This window comes from Pungitius pungitius, chromosome 5 (genome assembly GCF_949316345.1).
Source record: "Pungitius pungitius chromosome 5, fPunPun2.1, whole genome shotgun sequence".
In the NCBI taxonomy this organism is placed as follows: Eukaryota; Metazoa; Chordata; class Actinopteri; order Perciformes; family Gasterosteidae; genus Pungitius; species Pungitius pungitius.
In genome coordinates this window covers 17,376,910-17,394,929 of record NC_084904.1, presented here as the reverse complement: position 1 = coordinate 17,394,929, position 18,020 = coordinate 17,376,910, and the positions used below count along the sequence as shown (strand labels likewise).

The following is an 18,020-nucleotide window of genomic DNA, read 5'->3' as shown; positions in this document are numbered from 1 at the left end:
TCGCTGCATTGGATATGGGATACATTTTGAACATTTTCAGCAATATGTTTGCGAATGTGTGACGGATCAGGTGACCGAGGCAGACAACATCTGCCGCTGTCGGAGCAAAACAAACACGCACGCGTAGCCAAACCAGTGGTTCAAAAACCAGTAGGCACGTAACACCTGTTTGGTCTTGTGTAGCTTGAGCTGCTCTGCATGTACTTGACTTGTGAGTTGCCCCCTGGTCTGAAAAGTTGTCTCGTTTCACTTTCTGCCGTGCTGTGAACAACGTTAGGTGCAGATGAGCATGCCCTTTGTTGCTCAATAGAAGAAATTCTGTCAGAGGATGTAAAAATAGTTCTCAAAACTCCAATGGCTTGCTGCAAGGCGATTTCATCTCTATCCATGCTAATCGCGACCTGAACATGACCCGCCTCGAGTCTCAGCCAATCACAGGGTAGGTTGACAGCCAATCACAGCGCGAGAAATGTTCTGCCTTCCGTTTCCACTATACGCCTTCCGTTTCCACTATACGCCTTCCGTTTTCACTATACTTTTGCTCATACACACATACATTCTCCTCATACACACATACATTCTCCTCATACACACATACATTCTCCTCTTACAGACATATATTTTCTTTACACATACATACATTTTGTTTGTGAGAGTGAGAATGTATATAAGAGTGAGAATATATGTATGTGAAAGGTGAATGTATGTAAATAAGAGTGAGAATATATGTATGTAGAAGGAGAATGTATGTATATAAGAGTGAGAATATATGTATGTGAGAGTACCAGAATGAATAATGTCTTGAACGGCCCCTCATAATTGTGTACTGGTGCATTCTGACTAAGTATGCAAACACCGTGCCAGAGGAGAAACCCCAGGAGATCTTAATACCACTAATTTGCTCTTGCGCCCTGTGTACTACGATGGAATATGACACCAATGTTTTCTGTGTTTTGCAGGTTGAGCTACTGTGGTCCGAGGCCCTCTTCATGTTTGAGTATTTCAAGCCAAAGTCACTGCCTGAGTTTGACAGCTATAAGACGAGCACGGTGTCTGCAGAATTGGCCAATTTGCTGAGGAGGTTTTCTGGCATCGCCCCCACAAGTGAAACCCCCACTCTCACCATGGATGAATTGGCAGCCTACATTGAGGGCATGACGGAGAAGGTCAGTTGGTGGGCCCACACTGAATGTGAGGAAGAAGAGTGACTCAGACATCCTAAATAGATTTAAGACATCTCTCTCTCTATTTGTCAGTCTTCTAACTTATATTGCAGTTTTGTCACAGAGAATCATGATCATATTGAAGAATGATTTAATTTCGATCTCTTTAAGGCTCCGTGCCTTCCTGAAGGAAGTGCTCCTGCACCTGCAATCATTAATGAGATCTTCTATCTGCTGGCTGATTACCATTTCAAGAACAAGGAGCAGTCAAAAGCCATCAAGTTCTATATGCATGACATATGCGTGTGTCCCAACAGGTAGCTCATTTCTCTACACTAGTGTCAAAGATTACGTTACAATAAATCTATTTATGTCATGAAAATGAGCAAATAAATGACAATGTGTAGGTTTCGTCCTAATAGAACGATTCAACAGAATACATCAAGTGAAATGACTTTACTGGAAACGTGTATCTCTTCTTCAGGTTCGACTCTTGGGCCGGTATGGCTCTAGCTAGGGCCAGTCGTATTCAGGAAAAGCTCAACTCCAATGAGCTGAAAAGTGACGTTCCGATATGGAAGCACTCCCAGGCAGTGTTAAACTGCTTTAAGAGGGCCCTGGTGATCGACGGCTCCAATCTGTCTCTGTGGATCGAGTACGGTACCATTTCATATTCGCTGCACACATTTGCATCAAGGCAGCTCAAGCAGTGGCGCAACGAGCTCCCCCCAGAGGTGGTCAAACAGGTATGGTTTGCGTTAACGAAGTTATCCTGTAGCCTTATTCACTGGCAGATCTTGTTATGGCCACTTTATGTGTGAGCATCCATCCTGTCTCTTTTTTTCTTTTCTTTTTTTTTTCTTCTACACATTTTGTTGTGGAGTAAATTGATCCATCACTTTGCGCTATAACTCATGAAGGGTGTGTGTGTGTGTTGTTTCAGATGGAAGAAAGGAGAGACTCCATGTTGGAGACAGCGTTCCAGTGTTTCCAGGGAGCTTCCCGTTGTGAGGGTGACAGTGACGAAGAGGAGTGGCTCATTCACTACATGCTTGGCAAGATAGCAGAGAAACGCAAACAACCTCCGACGGAATATTTGGAGCTCTACAAAAAGGTAAACAATTTTCAGGTTATTTCCTGATAGAACTGTAATTTAAGTTAAGTAGTTGTTAACTTAATTGTTGAGATGTCCATTTGATTTGCAGTATGACCTGCATACAGTGTCTGCAGCTTTCAAATGAATCAATTTCCTTGTGGTCAGAGTTGTGATTTAACTACCCTTGCAACTTCCCGTCCCTAATGAGAAACCTATTTCTAAGTACTGCAGTTTAATGGACAATCGTTTATAGAGGTCAGTGCGGTAAGTCATATATTTGTTTTATTGAATGGCAAAAACCTGGGAAATAATAACGTAGTATAAAAAAGCTGGAATAATCCTTCGGTTGATTACAGAAATGTTTCTTGCTCTCCCAGGATTTGTTTCATAACCCGCCTACAGAAACAGAGTTTGCTGCCCTTCCGCCCTCGCATGATTTTTTTTTTCCTACAGAGAACAATGTATGGAGTTAGTCATCGCTCTGCTGTTTTGATTAGATCATTAGAGGCAGATGACCCTGATGACCGCATGTGTTTGTCCTGTTAATTTGGACTGCCAGATGACTGTTTTGGGTTGGTGACTCTCCTCGTTATATTTATAGGCAGCCCACTATCTGCATGAAGAAGCTGCTAGGTACCCCCGAAAAATCCATTACCATAATCCTCCGGACCTGGCCATGGAGGCCCTTGAGGTAAACTACAAGTTTCCTGTAAATCAAACTTTTTCTATAGCTGTCTTATTGATTATTGCGTAACAGCTATTTGAACACATTCACGTTTAAAGACATTGTGCACTAGACTTTTTTTTTTTTTCTCCAACTTTCCTCTAGCTGCATTTCCGTCTCAGCGCCACCACTCTAAAACTATTAGAGGGCGGCGTATCTGCGCTGGAACACGAGCTCTTGTTCAGTTTGCTGGTCGAAGCCGCTACCGGCCCCTTCGCCAGGGGGGAAGAGAAGAGCATGCCGAGCATGCCTAGGTCCCTTGAAAAGTAAGCTGAAGATATGTGCTTGAGCCGGATTTACCGAAAGCCGATTCAATCGCACGTTCTCATCGTTTTTCTCGGTGTGATTTCAGGGAGAAACCCCCGTCCATGACGGATGACGACTTTAATTGCTCGTCCGTTTGCATTGGAAACGCCCTCATCTCCGCCCACCCGTCGGCTGCCACCCCAGGTCTGACTTCCCCGCCTTACGTGGCCACGCCGTTTGACCACGATTACGCCAAACGCAAAACACTCCGACGGCAGCAGTGGCAGCAGCAGCGGAATGAGGAGCAGCAGGCCGATGGTACAGTCCCAGTCCTAGACTCTGTCTCTGGGGTTGGGCTCTTTGCCCTTTCTGCACTGGGACAGGAAGCCCACTGGGGAGCGCTCAGATTGCTAATCACCATGCTTAATGGCTTTGGTTTCAGTCACGATGGTCCCCTTGCACTGGGTGATTGGGATGTGGTGAAATGGGCAATATGGCTTCTGATTATTTGACTAATTTGCTATACTTGACAAAGCAGCATTGTTGAATGAAATGTGTATATATATCATTTCTCATCATTGCTTGATTGCTGTTCTTAACTTCTTTTCATATTCAATCAATTTGACACCTAATTTTTTTGATTGCAGCTTTTGTTGGAACTTCCTTAAGCTTATATTGTCATGGAGAAATCGCAGCAGATTCTTAGTGATCCTAATTCACCGTGTGTTGGTTACATCATAGTTTGTTTTGTTTGTGCTAATCTATAGCACTACTAATAGCAACCGATTCCTGATTAGACAGATTATATGTTTGTCCATAAGCACCTGCTTTATTATTTTAACATTCATTTTAATCAGCTAATTTATTGAGCTGATTAAATAATCAGATTCGTAAGATGAAATAAATAAGTTAGAGATACACAACAAATCCGTGAGTCAAACACACACACACAAGCACATGCGTTATACAAACCGCATCGGCAAAATCTACACACTTCTGTAAAAAGTTTCCTAACTAAGAGTTTTAAGTTCATCCAATTGGATGTTATTTTCAGTCAGGTAACTACACCGTAGTTCTGGTAAAGTTGCTGATCAAGTTTTCAGTGTTTTACCAAAAATACACTCGATAGTGGCATGAGTTGCGTGTGTTTGTGTGTAATGAACACAATTAGTCCTGCACGTGGACAATCTTTTATGTATACCCTTGAACTTGCAGTGTTGACATGGTTATTGTTTTGAATTACACAGGAGACACTCGGCCTGTCTGAGAGTTTCATATCTGAACTTACAGAAAATCATCATACAGAGTTAAAATAGTATATACATCTTTCAAGCCTTCCCACATGATTCATGTTTAGCTTGAATGTGCAAATAACGCAGCCATATTGCCCATGTTGCCAGTTTTGTCACCCCTTCCAGATTCCTTCCTACCTACCTACCTGCCTGCTACCTCTTTGCCTGCTTGCTTTTACCACCTGCTTTGCCATTTGATATGCATGTAGTTCTAATGGGGTGAATGTCTCCACGACTGGACAAAGTCCGTCCTTTATCACACTTCACTCTGTCTGGTTTATTGTGTGGTTACATCTTAGTTATGTTTGGTGTGGGCTAGATGTGACATAAAGTCCAACTGTCTTTAGACAGCACATGTTTGCTTGTAGGTGTCCACGTTTTCTGCCTTGAATCCTGCTCAAAGTGGGGGCGGGGCCTGATTCAGTCATTCTTTTATCTAAGAATGATCTCGATGAATGCTGCTTTTATGATCTGCCCTTGCTCATCTATCAGAATTATTCTTTCTCCATATGTTTTACCCTTTGCTGCTCTATTAATGGTTAAAAAAAGGGCACCCAGTAGTTTATTGGGCCTAACTGTAGCCGGCCAGTGTCTTCCAAGGCTATGGGTGACTACTGTATCCACTGATCATATTACAGGATTCTTTTGTCAGTTTAGGTGAGACATATTGATGTTTAGAAACGGTAGCAATGCACTGATAGAAATTTGTGTCTGAATCAGGTTCAACATTTTCAAGGAGAGTGGCATCGAATCTGTATTCAGTTGTGAAGAAAGGTAATATATTTTTGAGGGAAATTGCAGATTTCTAAATATAAATTCAGATACAGATTTTATTTGGATTATATTTTAAAACCAGCTCCCCATATCTTCAACAGCCTCACCCGAGTTTGACCATGATTACTGCCTGCCCAGGTCTCCAATGTGGCTGGCTTCCCTGGATGGTACTGCTCTTCAAACCACCAAACTCTTTAAGAGGCTCTGCCTTTAATCCAAAATGAAGTGCATTCTTGTGGGCACACAGTTGTCGGTTTACACAAACCTTACAGTATCATCGTAAATGTGCTGTTAACTAATGTCTATATATATATATATTTTTTTTTTAAAGTCCCCTGTGTCTATTATTCACTGGAAATAGCAAAAGTGTATTGCCCCTCTGCTTCAGTTAGCTACAGTGGCCTGCCAAGGAATGTATTTATGCTGAGGATGCACACCAAGGCAACTAAGAGCTGATAAATGCTGATATGTTTGCTTTGGACCGGTAGGGGAAAAACAAATCTTTCCTTTTTTTATAAAAAAATATGGCTTATGGGAGGATTTGTTGTTCATGATCTTTTGTTTCATAATTGTATATGTAGTCAAAAAGCTCAGGCACACCGGCTCATGCAATTGAATTCAATTCACCTTAAATTCCAGTATAATTTTGTTAATGATTTATTTATCTACAATATTCCCACAGGCTGCTACTGGTCTTGATCTGGGTCCACTCTACCGTTGGCCTGACCATGATGTTTTTGTTTTGTTTTGGCAGAGCGCAGTCAGGACAGTGAGGTGGTGATTCTCTCTGACTCCAACTCCACCCAGGACGCCTTCACAGATCCCACGAGCTCACAGGACAGCAGCCACAAACCTGCGTCTGGGAAAGCCAGCTCGTCCTCATCGGAAAGTACAACCCCGGTGAAGGACGGACAGTTTGCATCCGAGGGCATAGGTACTCTTGGACTGAATTAACCATTGTCTTTACCGTATCATTACGTTTTAGCCGAATGGAATAAATATACAAGTAGCGTAATTGAATGTGCACATGTGGTGTCTTGACGTTAAACCAACAGAGTGCTGTCCTAAAGTCTTTTTTAAAATGTTTTTATATTAGTGTTACATGGAGGACATTCCGGCCTCCAGACGGAAGACAAAATAATCCAGGAAGAAGTAGAAGCCGTGGTGGTGACCCTCCCTGAGGCCCCAGACCCCAAGGCCTCCGTGGAAGCGTGTCCTCATCCTCTGCCGCTCCCGGCCACCCCGCCGAAGCCCCCCCACTCGCAGCAGCCGGCGCCTCAAACCCCGGCCAGCGAGGGCAAAAGGAAGCCGGAGCCCCCGGCCGAGCCGATCGAGGTGCCCACAGCCCTGCCCGCGGATATCGGCGACCAGAGACGATTGCTGGTGGAAATGTGCGTCCGGGCTCTCTTCCTCTGCCTCGGCCGCTTCCCTCAGCACTACAAGAGCCTCTACCGCCTGGCCTACTTCTACTCCAGCAGCAAGACCTATCGGGTCAGTCCACCCCCCTCCCCTGCTAAATGACGCCACTGGTCCTTTCCCGTTGAATTTCAAAGGCCGCTCCCTACGTTGAGCCAAAGCGATACGGCTGTGATCAGTATCCGTTCTCATTAACGCTGACATTTACGGGAGATGTGGCTCCGTAGAATTTCCTCAAAAGGCCAATGTTCTTTTATTTATGTTGTGTCCAATACAGATGCATCAGTGCTGCAAAGGCTTGGATCTTTTTGACGGGTCTGTGAGCTCTGCAGTAATCCATGAGTTGCTGAAGCCGCCTGTGTTGGCTTCGAGGCTCTGTGGGCAGAGGTGTGCGGGGGCGACAGTGCACGGCTCTCGGCCAGTTTGGCACCGTGCGCTTGGGTTGAGCTTTCCTCTGGTGGCATCCGTCTGCCAGCACTCTGTCCAACGCTTAATACAGCCTTTGTCCCTACTAGAAGGGTTGGGACTGGAAAAGCCCAAGTCTCTTAAATGTTACATTTTGTAATGCGCTCGTTTGACTGTCAGAGGACTCCGTGTACAGCATGGTGTGTTTTATGGCTAATTCCTCCAATACCGAAGAAACCTTTTTTTAATATTTTCAGCTAGAATGAATGTATTAGAGTCTCGATTTAAATGAAGAATAAGTTTCCCAGATGGTCAGGTTGTCCCTGTGGATGCCAGTGTGGTTATCCCCAGAACTGGATGAATACAAATGTACGCTGGCAGCGGCTCGATGTCAGTCAGTTTATGTGAGGCTGTTGCTCAGCTGCACTCCCAACCAGACGCATCGCGCGTTGGAAGCGCCTGTGCCCCTTTGTCCTCGGGACAACTGCTCCTCTAACATTGAGGGAGTTGTATTTCCATCTCACAGCCTACTGGCTTTGTGAGCCATAGCGTGAAGAGGCATTAGCTTGCAGTTATTTCAAACTGGGATTCTGAGTCATCCCCATGCTGTTTCCTGATCACAAATGAGCAAAATATTTTAACAATATATGAATGGCTGGATGCATTGATATCTTATTGTTTATACTCATGTTTTATTTTCTTTCTTTCTTTTTATGCCACAGAACCTACAGTGGGCAAGAGATGTGTTGCTAGGAAGCAGTGTCCCATGGCAACAGCTGAAGCACATGCCAGCACAAGGACTTTTCTGTGAAAGAAACAAGACAAACCTCTTCAACGTAAGTCACTTTACCATCTTCAACATGGTTCTTCTTCCTCTCCACATCATACGTCAAATTGTCTGGTAAGGGCCAGAGTTCCAGACCAATAAGGAGCAGATAAAATGTGGCAGATCTCCCAAAATTTAATTTGTAAGAAAGAGATGCCATTGCATATCGCAACCTTGGTGTACATTTGTGGCTAGCAGTTCCAGTCACTTCCCCTGGTGATCTATTTGAGGGAGAGAGACAAAAAATGAAGGTTTGAGAGTGGAAGCAGCTTGTTTGTCGACCACATCTTCGTTTTGCTTGAGTGACTTGGAACATGTTTCTTAAAGCAAGTTTCAGGCGACGTTTTGCTTAAAAGATTTGACTCAAATGATCATTCAGGCATACCTGGCTGAATTTCCTTCCTCTTCTACCGGTTGGTTTTTAATCGTGTATGTCACATCTGGCTGAAGCTATGTACGCATGTAGAATCATTTCACACGTAGTTTAGGAATATTTCCAAATAAAATTCTAGGTATTTTGCTAACATACAAATTGCGTGTCTCCCATGCACAGAATCTCTCTTCTTACTCTAAAATGAAGCTTCATCTTAATACAAACTTGCACAGCAGCAGCTAAAGTTGACACCCAGACAAAGAACCACTGAAGTGTGAGCTGCTGTTTGTTGCTAATGATCTGTACGCTTGTCTTCTGTGAGCCAACGATTGGCCTACCATTACTTGCTCATCCCGTGTCACACACACTTGTTATTCACGTAATTCAATTGGATGCACAAGATCATTCCCTAAATATGAATCACTAGATGCGTGCGCTGCTATGAATAAAGCCGCGCAGTGGGGGATTGTTGAATTATCTCCCTTTCAGAATTACAAGGCCTCTGCTGCGTTCCAGTGAAGGAGATTACATCTGTTTTAAAAGTTCATTTAACTCTCCTCACTTTAAGCAGATATTATTTCACTGCAGTTGGCTAGATTTTTTTATTTATTTTTAATTAATTTGCTCCGTGTGATATTCATCAACCCCTAAAATGCGCCACAGAGCCGCTGGTACAAGCAGAACCTCTCATCCCGTCAGCGTTGCATGCAGGCCTGTTTTCTGTCAGCGTTTTGGTGGCGCAGTATTTGGGACATTCGATTGTGTCGACTCTATAGTCGAATGCTGACTCCAGAAGGCTTCTGGTGACAGGCTGTAGGAGCGGGCCCGGTCTGAGCTGGAGGAGAGCTCTGCAGCGCTCCGTCCCCCACTGGGTTCTCGCAGAGCCCCTTCTGGAGGCAAACCTGCCACCATGGCAGACCAACTGGTGGAGCTTAACTGCTCCCTTCACACGAAACCCTCCCTCTTCACTAGCACAGGACAATGCAAACCTTCTCTAAATATTGATCAAACACGCCTGTTTTCATTGAGTCTCTGGGTTAAGGGAAGTTAGTAAAAGTTGTGGTAACACAGAATTTATTCTGTATCTTCATGCTTCATTTTGTCAGCGTCATGTGAGTGACTGCAAAATGTAAATTGTTCATCAGACCACTATGTTCTTGCCCGGTAGCCATGAACGTTTGAGCCAAAACTCTTAAAGTCATTCTTCGGAGCTGTATACTTTAGACAAGTTAATCTCCACTCATCTGCGTTCCGCCCGACTCGGCGGTGCGTTTGTTTTTATAGACATTTAATGTCGTGTTTTGAGTTTATTCCTCCTGTGTCTCGATGGCCAGCGTGAGCGCTGCTAACAAAAGGTCAAAGGGCGTTGATCACTTATCAAACATGTGGCCCCTTGATGTCATGAAAAAGTTGACTCTGGCGAGTGTGCATCTCAGGGAGCGATCCCTAAATGTAGGTCACGATGCCCTACTTTCCCCTCCCGCTTTGGCTGAACGACACGTAGTGGGCCGGCAACATAACCCAAATATTGCTGTGTAGAAATGATCCAGACGACGTTGTGTTGCATAATTTATTGGTGATTAGTGCTTGCTAGGAGGGCCTGTTCACTTTTACAGCAATGATAAACTGATTATGTAGTTATTAAGTTATGGAGTCGGACATATAATTTATATTGTAAAATGTCATGGTATACTCTTATTGATACACTGCCCTGTGTGTTACGATAGTAGAGCATTTGGACCATGGTTGATCATCGGTAATTATTTTTTGTTTGTTTATTTATATAGACTATAAGTCTCAAATTACCAACCAAAATAAAAACATAGTATATTTAAACCAACCACATTTTTTCTCGTGTGAAATAAAGCGATGATAAAGGAAGTGATGGGTATTTCTGGTTCATTTCAGGTGCACTTTTATAATGCACTAAATAAACCCAGAATATATCTATCTAACTTGGATTTTCATGTATCTTCTTAAGTAACACTGACCAAAATCATTCCTGGTCATTGTTAGACTTTCCAGGTTGGTGGAAATATTATGTGATATTGGTTTGAGTGGTGTAACAGGGCCTGTGTCTGCTCAGCCCTGGTGAGATTGTGAGGAGTCCCTCTGTGTCTCTCTCAGTGTGTGTGTTCACTCTGGCACGGTGATTCCTTCCCCTCGACCAGACGCGCACGCTTATATACACATGCTCTTGCTTACATATTCCTCCACCCACTCACATGTTCTCTCTCTATGAAGCGCCTGAGAAAAAAATGGATTATCTTGTTGCTCCATTTTGGAAAGTCATAAATCCATCCTGGTCCCAAAACTTTGCGGAGGATTCTGTCTTTTTAGAAGCTCCACTTATGTTTGCTTTCACTCCCTGAATGTAATAAGTAAGGGTATGACTCAAATATGTTTCTTCAGCTGTCCAATGTGCTGTAGACGGAGCTTCTTTTAGGAGAACCTTGTTATTTATTGGCCCAATAAATACATTCAAGTCTACGTTATTTGACTTTGATTGAACTGCTCTAAACCTGGCCGCAAATGTGTTTTCCATTGCCTCCTCCTTCTCTTTGTTCACTTGAACATGACATGTTTTAGTAGCTTCCCCCCCCCCTTTCACTCACAACACAGGAAGCAGGAAAAACGAGGTGTGTTTTGAGTGTGTTCATGGTGGCCTGCTGAAGAGACACGGCCAGAGTTGAGGGGAAGGAAGCAGGTGAGGGCTGTTGTGGGTGTTCTGCAGGAAGGACTTTGTGAACACAACTGTATCTGTACAGGCGGCGCGGTTCTTCAGTTGGTGTTTCTGTGGTTGAAGGGGCTTTTACTCCCTCAAACCAGTTCTCTTTCGCTCAAGTTCTGACGGTTCTTTTTCACTATTGGCGTGACAACCCTCTCGATGCCACCCACCACATTGATGTGGCGTCATTGGGTTCATTCCTCGGCCAGTATATGTTCTCTGGTTCTTTTCCCTTTGCTCAGTCTTCGGGTTGATCACGCTCTACCCCTCCCCCTGGCCCTTATTCTCTCTGCTCATCTAGTCTCTCCGTTGTGCTCGTTCTGCTTCCTCATTACTCCCTCTCGCCCCTCTGTTTGTGTGTGTGTGTGTGGGTGTGTACCAACGGGGCGGAAGTTTCTCAACCTGCATCCGATTGGCTGGCAAAGGCCTACGAGGATTGGCTGAAGGTTGTGTACACTGCGAGAGAGAGGAGGAGGAGGAGGAGGGAGAGAACTCCAGCAGGCTGGGGTCAGGGGAGAGCGGAGATGGAGTGCGTGGGTGTTTTTGTTTTGAGATGGCAGGGTTTGAAGGCAGGAGCGGAACGAGTCAGTGGCATTCTGAACCAGTAGGCCCCGCCGACTACAGCGCCGTTTCTCCTGCCTCCGTCCTCCTCGTCTCCTGCCGTGTGCGGATGTGCTTCCCTCTTCTTCTCGCTGCCTGAGCACCTAAATGTAGCCCACCCTCTTGCTCTCGCAGCGTGAGCCTCTTTCAGGGTGGAGGCGCTGTTGGTGCTGCTTCCCCCCCGCCAAGAAACTCCCCAAAGGAATACTAGCGCGGGCTTTTCTTTGGGGATGGTAAGTCTTTCTTTTTCCTCTGACTTTTTGGATTTGCAAAATCCAGAGGAAGTTCAGCTGTTTGGGCAGAGCTCCTGTGTCGTTTTTGTAGGTTTGTGTCACGGTTGGAGGAGTCTTCTACTGTGATCTTGTTGAATGTTACAGATTAAGAAAAGAAATGCATTGAATAAAGTCCTCCTGACAATACAAATGTGCATAATGGTTAACTGTACACATCCAACCTGCCAGTTGCAGGTAGCTTTAGCAGGTAACTATCCATCGTAGATTTCAGGGTGGGGGGGGGAATCCTACAATCTAGAGTTGTAGTAGTTTATGAAATAGTGATGTGGTTGTTTAGAAGTAAGTTGCATTATTGGCTGCAAAACTTTGTGCAAATGCCCTGCAGTCAAGACGTTTCACTGTGGTCATATGTTACACCTCTGCCTTTCCTGTCACTAGCGGCACGTTAAGAGGTGGTGACTGAAGTTAGACTCAAATCTTGTTTAGCAGACAGTCCGTTGGTTCAGGCACAAGGAAGGAGAGCACCTACTTAGTCCATGCTCGACATTATGTTGCTGTTTGTAACACATGAATAAGTGAGTAATTATGATTTCTTAAGGGTGTGATCTAATTGTTTTGCTCATCTTCTGCAACCGAACAAAAAAACCTATTTGTACCAAAGGCTTTTCCTGTCATTTATTCATCCTTTGCCCAGTTGGGGTTTGGTTCTATGTATCTTAATCTCTGATTTTTGCATTACGTATTGGTCACATCTGCTAAAGCTGCTCTAGATATCAAGCAATGGTCATATTTTATCTCTCAAAAAAAAGATGCTTAAAATCATTGCTGTTGGTCTTACAAATCTGCTTTGCTGTTGCTGTGGAGTAATCTGTGCAAAGCCATGGCTCTGCTTTGCCTAAACAGATTTTCTGCAGTTGGATGGGTGTCTGATGAAGAACAACTCTCCTCCATTAGAGATGTTTTTCTAAGTGTTCGGAGGCCACCCCCTCATCGTACTTGTCCTGTTTCTGTCGGAGGCATTTGCTAAGCCTTGCATTGGAAGGTTAAAACCCTCCCAAGACCTTCCTGATTGCATCACATGATGATAAATATTCTCATTTTCACACAGCCATTGAAGCCATCCGCTGTTTCTTCGGGTTAATTTAATCAGAATGAATCGTCTCCTGTATCATCAAACTGAGTCAGTGGCCCTCGTGTACCTCATGTAGTGATATCCTTGATTCATGAACCTTTTGTATCTTTGATACTTTTAAGACGTGTTTCATGAAAGTGGCTAGTATAAAAGCCTAAAATCAGTTTATTTTAAATCCTCCTCGGCAGTGTGGAGGTTGGATTTTTGGCAAGATCGTGGTTCTTCGTTGTTTTTTGGCTTCAATTTGTACATTCTGTGCTTTTTGGGGGATTTTATGCATCAAATAATTTGTGGAGTCTCGCACGCTCCAGTACAAGGTCTACAGCCGTCCTTTTGGACGGTGATTTGTTTGGAGGTTTATTTTTTATTTTTGTTCCTCTCTTCTCGCTTTTGTTCCACACCGTTGGCTTTGGAAATGCCATCTGACAATCTGGAGCCGTCTATGAGGATGGCCGCGCTCCCCAGGGCCTCCAGCAGCTGATGGAGCCATCACGTTTGCTTTGTTCTGTCCTGACATCGTCATCTTTGTTTCGTCGCACATTTTCGGTCTTCCAACGCAATGGGTTATATTTATATGACTGTATGCAGAATGGGCCACCATCTGCCCTCTCATCAGTGGCTTCAGAGGGCAAAACCTCGCCTCGCTTCACCTGCTGAGAGGACATGTGCTCCCCGAAAAAAGGTGGACTTGTCCGTCACCGAGGAGCGCTGGGTTTGTTGGCAGCCGGTCTGTTGCTTGGACAGAGCAGAGCACTAATGAGGCTGCCTATCACGAGCGAGATAGCCCCCCCACTTCCCCACCTCCGACATGGCCAGCCAGTCCAAGATCTTTCCTGCAGCTTTTTCCCTCATTAGGCTTTTCTTGTTTGAATGTCCTGTTTCGAAGTCCTTTTGTGTTTTCCGCTACTGTAATTTCAGTTTTTCCATGTCTCCCTGTTCATTGCTTTCTCGGCTCGTACCTTTTTTATTTTAAAATTTTATTAAGCCTATGAAAACCTTGAGTAGCAGCAGCGCTTAGTCATAGTAATGTAACTGAATTGGACAAATTATCCTGTTGGCTGTCAATAATGAAACCAGTCAAACGCAGGCAGCTCCTCATCATCGTTTGCCTCCTGGACCAATTTGGAATAATATTTCTAACTGATCTGTGTTTTGAAATCAAATTCCCGCTGAACTAAAAGTTTAAGCCACACAATCAAGTGTGCTTGTGGAGAACACAATAGTGTTTGTTAACAGTGATTGTACTACACACCGCTAACTCCAGCTTCCGCTTCTTCCTCTTTTTTTATTCCCTCTCTTCATCCTTCAGGGCATCTGGCGTATTCCTGTGGATGAGATTGATCGCCCGGGAAGTTTTGCTTCTCATATGAACCGATCCATCGTCCTCTTGCTGGAAGTGTTGTCTCAGCTTAAAGATCACGATACTCTGGTGAAAGTCTCTTTCATGCTGCAGAGAACCCCTGACCAGGGAAAGTAAGGCTCCACTTAGTGTGACACTTTGTTTCTGTTATGTATTATGTGACGCTTCCATGACATCTCTCTTGCGTCTTTCTCTGCTACGCAGGAAGTATTTACGAGATGTTGATCGGCAGGTTTTGGCCAAGAGAGCATTCTTCCTAACTGTAAAAGTCCTGGAGGACAATCTGAACAGTCTCAAAGGGGTAAGGGAGAACAAATCACTGCATGCAAGACCCGAGAGCTGAGTGCCGCTCGGCGTTTTAGGCGCCTGGCATGCACCCACTTCATGTTTTAAACCGGTTCTGTTTTCTTTCAGGTGTCTGAGCAGCTTCACAAAGCGCCGGTGCCCTCAATGGGGGAGATGACCACAACGGACGCATGCAACAGGCCCAGCTCGGAGGACGGAAAACATGCTCCGCTTAAGAAGCCCGAGATCCCAGAGGGAGCTTGTGCCGGTGTGCCGGGGCCCAAGGAAGCCCCCCCGTCCCATCTCCTCCCTCAGCCGCTGGCCGCAGACACTGGGAGTAAAGTTCAGGAAATCTACACCGGGAAGACTGAGTTCGCTGTGAGCGAGGGACACAAAGCGGGGCCGGAGGAGCCCATGGAGCTGGACCCCGGCCACTGGAGGAGGCCCGCCGCTACCGCCGATCCTCAGCACAACCAGACGGCGGCTGAGGCCTCCGCGGAGCCCCAGCCGAAAGGGACCGACAGCAGCCGGACGCCAGAGCTGTCTCTGGAGGAGCTTAGTATCAGTTCAAGGCAGCAGCAGCTCCAGGCGTCGGCGGCCAAGGTCACGGTGGCGGCCAGCGGCGCGGGTCAGGGGTTACTCCGGCGGCCCAGCAGGAAAAGGAAGCTCCTCGACGACGTGGAGTCCGGAAAGACGCTGCTGCTCGACGCCTACAGGGTGTGGCAGCAGGGCCAGAAAGTCATGACATACGACCTCGCTCGCATTGAAAAGATCATGTCGGAGACCTACATGCTCATAAAACAGGTAAAACCTCTCCGAGATGGACACAGATACATTGGGCTGAGCTCGGGGAAACCCCTCTCTGAACTAAATCAGCAGCACAACAGCCGCTGTAGATGGGGGGGACTTCCCCTCTCTCTGTTTTTCCAACCTAAAAGTAACCACAAGCTATTTTTAAAGCTATATTGGGATTTTTTATTTTTCCTGCTGAGCTGCTGTGTCATTGTACATTTAAATTTAAACTTGTGAAATGTATGCTTCTCATTGCATTCCCGACTACATTTTAGAATGTGCTGAATCAATCAAGTCAGCCAATTTCTGCTCTTACGGTTATTGAACGGTCAAAGATGTGACAAAACTATCTTTATGCTCATTATATGAAATCAATAAGTCAACCTGCTCCTGGGTACAATGTGTCAAAGAGGGGGGACGTTTCGTTTTGAAAGTTGGTCCAACTTTTAGTGTTCTCCATGACATCAGTGCTGTGGTTACAAAGTGGCACACATCAGCCTGTAGCCACATTGAGCTGAGGCTCAATGCTCGCCCTGCAGAAGTTGCCATGTGATTGTCTGTCTGTGTGATGTGGTAAAGCTGTATGTGCAGCGTGAGGGTAGGCGAGGGACCGAGTTTCAGCCGCTCTTGTTGTCTATTGGAGGTTCTCTTGTGTTGTGTCACAGCTACATACACATTTTTCATCCGGTGCTTTTTTAAGAGACGGCGAAGCAAATATTTTCCGAGACGCACACCCATAAGGGAGAGTAGTCAGAACCAGCCACGACATGTTCCCTGTCACCGAGTGAATTGAGCAATTAATATGTCTGGACATTTTCCAGAAGCATCTGCGGTTTCTTTACCTACTCGACGAAACCGCAGTGCTTTTGTGGTGTGCTGCATTGCACTGCTGCAGGTTGTGATTGCTGATCTGTAGCATGCATCCTTTTTTCATCCATGTTTGCGTGGTTTTACTTCTGCACATTCAGCTCACTCTTACGGGTACATTTCAATGAGTTGTGTGTTCTTGACACGACCAGAATACAGCGTGTCACGTCGCAGTTATTTGATGCGCAGTCTCTTCTGATAGCCATTACTATACGATATTGATATCACTGGAAAGTGCATGTGGTTTGACAGGAAGGTAGAGAAAGCAGAGGGCTGTCCTTTGGGAGGCACTGAAGCTCGCCTAAGTCCATTTAACAATTGTCATCATTTGAAAACAGTGAGGTTGCTGTAAAAGAAAATCCCTCCCTTGGGGAGTCCCCGAACCGCTGCGCACAACAGGCTGCTAGAAGGAACACAACAGCTGTGTGAAGAAGATTACTGCTCTGTGTACGATGGTGAGCTGTGGCTAAGCTCGCTAACTCCCACGCAGCCACTCGCCGTACTGGGCCTTCGTTTGAGCTCTTCTCTACTGCTGCTGTGATCAGAGGCACTGGCTCTTTATTATTTATTGTTGTTTTGTCAATACTGTGGAGGCATAGTAGGTAATTAACCGGGTTTGTACACCGGGTAGATCATCACAGAGGCGCATGGGGAGTGTTGCAGGAGCCGCTCTCGGCTCCAGTGTTCTACGAGTGAAAGGATTGCACACAGGAATACAACCAGGAGCTTACGTCGCGTTGACATGCCGTTGTGCCCCAATGACCCTCTTCTGCCTGTTCTTCCGTCTCAGGTCGATGAGGATGTAGCTCTGGATCAAGCTATGAAGTTCTGCCAGATCCAGTTGGCCACTTCTGCCCAAAGACAGGTAAAAAAAAAACTACGCAATCATTCTCCCTCGTTCACCATCGCTCACGTTGGAGTTGACATGAATAGATTAAGAGCTAAATGTGCATGCTATCTATTCCTCTTTTGTTTTTGTCTGACACGTTATGAGAAAATTCTCCCGACGTCGTGATGATTGAAGGCTTCACTGGAGACGGGTTTAAGGTGCATTAGCAGCGTGTGCAACCATCCATCTGTGACTGGTCCTGCTGTTTTTCACCCCAACAGCTCCATCCCAGTGGGGGTGACTCCCCCTTCCTCACGTCCCTCCTTCTGCCCACATCCTGTTGTCAGGGTGACGTTCCCCTGAACCACAGGAAGTAGCTTTAAAGCAAAATTAATGGATTTTCCCAGTTCACTGATCGCGTCATCTTATTTTCTGCTTGAATCGTTTTGTTGTTCGTGTTAGTTTTGTCTCTACTGTTGTTGGTCTAATTTTTCCACCTAAACACACAACACAGATTATGGTGCATTTAAAAAAAATCCAGACATTGTCATATAGGCGGGGGGGGGGGGTGGAATTTCTAAAATTCCTTCCTGCGCCTTCAACTACTATGTTCACACATTTGTATGTGGAGCGCTGTGGTCTGTGTGGTGTGATGCCATATCGGAACGACACGGCGACATGCTGATCCACCTTCATGAGCTTTCTGCTTTTTACGGTGGCCTCGCTTTAAGAGACTCCATGGCGGTACTTCATTAAAATACTCCTGCCCCTCCCCCCCCCACCTGCTCTATATCCACAGGCTTCGGAGAATGTTGAGGTTTTATCCCTCAATGAAGAATTTAGGTATTCGCGTCTCAGCTCCAGTGTCAGTCCCGCCCC

General features: G+C 45.4%; 1 protein-coding gene across 4 annotated transcripts in view; it reads left to right on the top strand.

The window, feature by feature from the left end:
- Nucleotides 1-18,020, top strand: part of cabin1 (calcineurin binding protein 1) — a 32,695-nt gene that overhangs the window by 8,710 nt on the left and 5,965 nt on the right. For 2 of the 4 annotated variants that reach the window (XM_062562448.1, XM_062562444.1), the window contains exons 21-36: nt 960-1,166; nt 1,335-1,480; nt 1,648-1,909; nt 2,107-2,277; nt 2,861-2,950; nt 3,089-3,249; nt 3,336-3,547; nt 5,242-5,295; nt 5,397-5,462; nt 6,050-6,229; nt 6,392-6,786; nt 7,839-7,952; nt 14,318-14,481; nt 14,573-14,669; nt 14,783-15,457; nt 17,103-17,177. In XM_062562448.1, coding sequence (XP_062418432.1) covers nt 960-1,166; nt 1,335-1,480; nt 1,648-1,909; nt 2,107-2,277; nt 2,861-2,950; nt 3,089-3,249; nt 3,336-3,547; nt 5,242-5,295; nt 5,397-5,462; nt 6,050-6,229; nt 6,392-6,786; nt 7,839-7,952; nt 14,318-14,481; nt 14,573-14,669; nt 14,783-15,457; nt 17,103-17,177 — 3,069 coding nt within the window. The remainder of the gene's footprint in view (nt 1-959; nt 1,167-1,334; nt 1,481-1,647; nt 1,910-2,106; nt 2,278-2,860; nt 2,951-3,088; nt 3,250-3,335; nt 3,548-5,241; nt 5,296-5,396; nt 5,463-6,049; nt 6,230-6,391; nt 6,787-7,838; nt 7,953-14,317; nt 14,482-14,572; nt 14,670-14,782; nt 15,458-17,102; nt 17,178-18,020) is intronic. The other 2 variants (XM_062562447.1, XM_062562446.1) reach the window with 2 other exon arrangements.